At 37.4% G+C, this 6449-nt stretch overlaps 1 protein-coding gene across 1 annotated transcript in view; it reads right to left on the bottom strand.

Moving 5' to 3' along the window:
* RAB31 (RAB31, member RAS oncogene family) overlaps window positions 1-6449 on the bottom strand; it is a 117455-nt gene that overhangs the window by 60022 nt on the left and 50984 nt on the right. The window contains exon 2 of the mRNA XM_006920080.3: window positions 4176-4255. Within this exon, the coding sequence (XP_006920142.1) occupies window positions 4176-4255 (80 nt within the window). The remainder of the gene's footprint in view (window positions 1-4175; window positions 4256-6449) is intronic.

Here is a 6449-nt window from a genome sequence, read left to right as displayed (position 1 = left end):
ACCGCTGACTAAAGAAAGATTTTCATGAAGAGTTCTGTGAATCAGAAGGAAAGTGAGCTTGAGATAAAGCCTTCCGAGAAGTAGGGATAGCCCTTTCCACAGAAGGTCGTCTTGTCCATCCCCCTGTCTCCTCTAGGCCAGTGCTACTTAGCAAGTACCTCTGAACCCCTGCCCCTGTACATAGGGAGACACACACACACACACACACACACACAAACACACACACACACCTATATAGAGTCAAGATGTAGACACAATCTGCTCGAACAGCAGAGCCAAGATTTTCCAGTGTGAGTCACAGGAGATGATAAGAATTAACTCTCTCAATGCCATTTTACAGCCTATGGCCTTTTACCAATGATAGTATGATCTCAGTAGGAAGAACAGGGTGGACTCTGAGAGTGGACTCACTTGGTTTGAGTCACAAATTTACTGCTCACTGGCTGCATGCACCTAAACAAGTCCCCTAGCTGTTCTGACCCATGGGGCCAGCAGGGCAACTGGGAAAAATGCTTCTGCACCAGGGACATGAACTGAAGTGCCTACTGGACCAGGTGGGACATGTGAGTGATGTGAGGTAGGCGTAAAAGTAATTAAAATAAAAATAATAGTAACAATAAACAGTGGGAGTGACATGGACCAGAAAGAGCCCGCCCACCCACAGGTCCAGCTGGATTCTGCTATGTGAGCGTGTGCTCCAGGGAAGCCAGAAATGTAAGTTTATTATGTAAAAATCTCCTGATTCTTTATTATTGGCTTAAAATTTTTACAACAGGCTAAACAAAAGCAGGCTATAAGCCAGACTGCCGACCTACCAAATCTACGAGCTGAGGGATAGTGCACAATCTTTTTTATTCCATTTATGCCATCTTTCAAGAAATCTGTGTGTTCCTGCTAGCTTTATTTTTCTGAAACTGTTGTTAGGAAACATTTTCTCAAAATCCCAGAAGAGAGGATAAATTTTGTGCATTTTTTAAATTAGAGAAATTAACTATATCAGAAAAAGACAACACATAATGGAGGAGCTGAATTTAATCTTGACTCCAGACAAAAAGTGAGGAAGGATGTAGATAGAAAACAGAATGGCACATAACTTAATGCTACAGTCATTTAAAATTTTGTTTATGAGGAAATTTTAAGGTGGGAGAGAATGCTTACATTTGCAGTTTACAGGAAAAGAACAGAATTCAAAATCGGATATACAAAAATTTTCTAAATAATATCTAAAGCTAATGAGTTTATAGAAAAATAAGGACAACCTTTCTGAAAAACAATTTATCAACGTCCATCAAGAACTTCAAATACGTTCTTATTCTTTGACTAAATTATTCCATTTATTACTCTATGAATTTAATCCAATGAAATATTCAGAGGTACACACAGGTATTTATGTCCAAAAATATATATCATAACATTATTTGTAATACTTTTAAAAATTTTAAACAACTTAAATGCCTTAAAAAGAAAATACAGCTATTAAAAATCATTGTTTTTAAATACCATTTAATGTAATTCACAATATAATGATGAGTGAAAAAATATTTATACATACACAAGAAAAAGACTAGAAAAAATATAACAAATATTTACAGTAGTTACTCTGGGGCTAGATTATGGGTAATTTTTCTATTTTCCCTCATGGTTTTTTTCATTTCAATTTTTATGATGAGTACATAATACTTTCACAATCAGAAAAAAAATATTTATTTGAAGATTAATAAAAAATATTATTTTGAAGATTATGTGATAAGAAAACATTCAAACTATGTTGTAGAACACAGGATAAGAAACTATATACCAAGATTCCTATTTTTATAAATTTGGTGCTTTTTAGCTTTTTTAGAATGAACAAAACTTTTATAATCAGAAAAATTAGATTTTAATCTTGACTCTGTCATGAAAATGCACAGACAGCATTTTAAGTATTCCATTTATTCCATCTTCCAAGAAATCTGTATTTACAAAAAAGAATAAGGAAGATCTACATGGATGGAGAATGCATTCTGCAACATGTTAGGTAGAGTGTGATACCATTTTTGTTTTTAGACATTATATATTTGTCTACCTGCATGTACATAAAAAATATTTACAACAGATATATTAAATATATACTTTAGACTCTAAACCTTATAAATATAAATTGAATAATATGGGTCTGGAGAACTAGTAAAATCTTACTTCACTTTTTATTTTATATATGTATTTTATGTATAGTCTGGACTTTTCTAAATGAACATTATAATTTAAAGAACAGATACATAATTATTTTTGGTTAACAGTTTTTTGTTTTTAGAGAAGTTTTAGGTTTACAGAAAAATTGAGCAGAAAGTACAGTTTCAATATAACAATTTTTTTAAAACCCAAAACCACCACAATGCCTTTACTAGACAAAGCACTGTCAACAGTGTTTGGTCTTCTCCAAAGTGGCTACCAATGACCCACGCAGAGGTGAGGGGGCTTCCCTATGCTGCCCCTCCCACTATAAAGTGGAGTTTATTTCCCATCCCTTGAATATGGCTGGCATTATGATTTGCTTTGACTAAGAGATTGTGACCAAAATAACATACCTATTGTATAGGTATAATTATGTTTATACCTATGCATAACAATTATGTTTAAAACTTTTATATATTTACCATAATTTGTGGTAGGACCATATGTTGCCTTTTAATTTTTTAAAAATCATTACAAAAGGAATACAAATTTGTTATTAAAAAAAAAATTAAGCTTAAAAAGTAGACAATGCAAGTCTCTCTTCCATCTTCCAGAACCATACATCAGAGTTAATCACTCTTATTGTTTTTACTTTTATTATCAAGAAACACAAAGTGGCAAATTAAGGAGGAAAAAAGTACATCACAAAGAAGAGTGAAAAGAATTTCCTCTACAAAACTGTCCCTAATTTACAGAAGTCCCTATGTTGGGAGACAATTCTCTATGGGTCTCTTGTGAGCAGGGGCACTTTTTCCTAGACTGTGTTTTCAAAGATGTTTGTACAGCAAATAGCCTTGAAAAGGAGAGACAAGGTCCCCCTCTGGAGCAAAGCACAAACATGCTTATTGCCCATTATAAAATATTTGGGTTCCCTAACTTGGAGTTTCTCTCCTATAATGCAAACCACCACATGTGGAGGGTCAGGTGACACATCATCCTGTGGGAAACTGGGGCTCAGGGAACCAATGTAAAATAATACTCTGGCTACTGCTATCTCCCTGGTTTCTGATCCAGGATCCCTATGTCTTCTGCCAGCATCCATGACAGGGAGACAGATAATTTGTTCGCCTGCAGATCCTTCGCAATTCTTGACACATGTTTTTGTGAACATGTTTCTTTAAACCACTTTTTAACTACAAAATGTGTCAGTTTTTCTCACCTCCAACCACTAGCCTATCAACCAACTGCTTTTGTACATCTGTTTATGCCCTGCCATGAATTTTTTCCACCTACTACTGATAGAGACAATCACCCCTATCATCAATCCTCCAGGGTTCACAAAATTTATACATGCATTGTCTCCCTTCTGAGGAAAACGAAACCTGCCTCTCTGCAAAGAGCATGCTATCTTCAGGGAGAAAATTAAGTGAGGCCAAGTTCTAAGAGTAAAAAACCATGCACCTGCAAAATGGCACAGCAAAAGCACAACTGGCAAAAGAATCCATAGGAAATGAAGTAGAAAAATGCTTCAACATCCCAAGGTCAGGATCTCAGAAGTGAACAATCCTCCCCTCTGGCCGCAAGCATTAGAACGGAAACGCTGACACTAGATTAATCCAGAAAAGGAAAATCAATCTGCCCTACAGACTGTGCAGACAGCTCTGCTGTGTGAGTGGACAGCATTTCTAGGTCTACTGGCAGGCAAGTTATACCAGAGCCTTTGGGGATTTGTCCTGTGTCTCATCTTCTGTCTGGAAAGCATGATCTGCAGAATAATACTCTTGTAGATCAAAGAACGGGCCTTAGGCTGCAGCATGACAACAGTTGACTAAAAAAAAAAAAAAAAATTATTGAGAAGGACATACAACTTAAAAGTACCTGAATTTCTTTCAAAGTCTTTACCATTAGGATTGATTCTCATTGGCTGGGATGAAAACCGCTTGAAGACTCAGGCACAAGGTAACCTCTCTGAGAGCTTCGAAAGGAAGAAATGTGAAAGAGAAGAACATATAGGAACTCACCCAATGGTCGGGCTGATGTTGTGGTCAAAGTGATCCTGGACAAACCGGCACACAATGCTCGATTTCCCAACTCCGGTGTCCTGGAAAAGAGGGAGAACACAGCCATGAAGCCCAAGGGTGCCAATTCTACCGAGTATAAACAGAACCAGAGGATTGGAGAGGTCATCTCTGGCTGTTGGGAGGGGCGGGGGGACTTTCCTCTATTTCTTACTAGTACTTCCTACAATGAAATTGTATTGCTTCACAGAAAGAAAAAAAGTATGATAAAAGTAAGCTTTAGAAACATGTCCCACATATATACAATAATTAAACTAGAACTGGCATGTTCACAATACATGTATTTCTAGAAGCCTGGAAACTTTGATAGAGGTCTAGAGGAGAAATATAGCAACACACTCTAGTAGAGACAGAACTGATTTTGTTCAGAACCTTAGCACTCAAAAAATATGTAATCTATTTTTCTAAGTATCACCCTGTGAGCCCTACGAATTCTAATTTCTGTATTTCTAACATTTTCTCATTAGAACCTGATGGTTGCATAATAATCTCCAGTTTTGCTTAATTATATAAAGGTCTCACCTCAGCTCTTTCTCTGTTAAATAATTCTTTAAAGCTAATTAAGATAAAGGTCTAGATACACACTGGAAATCAAATACAGGTATTTCTATCCAGTCTCTTCCAAAACCCTTGCAAAATAATGTAAAGAATAAAATATACAAACATACAAGGTCAAAGAGATAGGGGAAGAGACAACACTAGATGAGTGATGTCAATGAAAAGCACTTGGCCCAATGGTCACTGAGAAAGAAGAGCTGGAGCCTTAAGTGCACGCGAAGAGGAAAGCCAATGAGAGGCAAATCAATTCGTGCCACAGAATTCCAAATATACCAAGAGCTGGAAGACAAGACTGAAAAAGGAGTCAGTGAAAGGCTCACACAAACCTCCCTTTGGCACCTCAGAGGACAGACCCTCCCGCATTCCCGGAGCAAATGGGAGGGTGACTCTCTAAGAAACCTGCATCCCACAGGGGCTGGGCTCGGGGACTTCAGATACAGCTCAAGAAGCACCAGATGTCACTGCCTTGTGTGAGCCCAGGCAGAAGAGGCAGGATTCCCCTCTGGGTAAGAGGAAAAACTCTGCGGAACCTGAGTCTCCCAAATGAGTTTCTTTGGAGTCTCCCAACTAAAGGCCATGTGTGTATCAGTCGACAAGCCTCAGTGCAAACAGAGCTTTCAGTATACATTTTAATCTTTCAAAAAGATAAACACTCAGCTAAGAAATACCAGACATTTATACCCACACACACAAAGAAAGCATAGACTATTTTAAAGATCATTCAGAAAGTCAGCTAAGAAATACCAGACATTTATACCCACACACAAAAAAAAGCATAGACTATTTTAAAGATCATTCAGAAAGACTGACCTCTTAGATATTTAAAATATGATGGTAGAAATGGAAATTTCAAAGGAAGAGTTACAAGGCAAAGTCAAGAGATTGTCCCAAAAGTAACAGCTACTCTTCTGAGAGGGGTGGCAAGGCCAGAAGAGGTTCACAGGCTGCAGACACAGATAAGTCCTCATCAATATGTGCTTATCTCAAAGGATGATGGAGACATTTTGAAATCTCTAAGTGAAAGCAAATCAAGACCTATTTAGCCCAAAAAGAAAAAAATGGTCCTATAGTTCTCTTATATTAAAGGTATAACTCTAAAAGTCTAAATATCAAAGAGAAAATGTTAAAACTCAGAGAAACGTGCTTTCTTTAGACACTAAAATATGAAATAAGACTTGAAATATCAACTGGCCATCTGAATTATTTTTACTCTTTCTCACTCCTATTCTTAGGGACAAGTCCAGCAAACCTGGGGCAAGAGTGGCATTAGCTGGTGATATTCATCAGAAAACCATTCTCCAAAAGATCTTCCATCCTAGCGAGAGCTGCCTTCACGGTTCTGAGCCATAATAAAACAACTGCATCAAAAGCCGTTTATCTGCAGTGCGCAGATCAATGTGCAGAGTTCAAAGAGATGACAGAATTAAAACATCAGCTCCTCAGATTCCAAATCAATGCCACTGCTATTTCTGAGCTGCATCCTCAGTATGGATTCCAGCTAATGTTCCCGTAGTCCCCTGAACCACGACTCAGGTTTTTTCATCTTAGTTGCTTTTAAAACCCCCTGTATGAGCAGCTCCTGGCCATCCTTTGGTCCATGTAACCTCAGAGAAACTGAAAACTGATGAATTGTGCTGCCCTGCCTTGAACAAGGAAAAC

This window comes from Pteropus alecto, unplaced genomic scaffold, assembly GCF_000325575.1.
Source record: "Pteropus alecto unplaced genomic scaffold, ASM32557v1 scaffold146, whole genome shotgun sequence".
In the NCBI taxonomy this organism is placed as follows: domain Eukaryota; kingdom Metazoa; phylum Chordata; class Mammalia; order Chiroptera; family Pteropodidae; genus Pteropus; species Pteropus alecto.
This window is presented reverse-complemented; position numbering and strand designations above follow the sequence as displayed.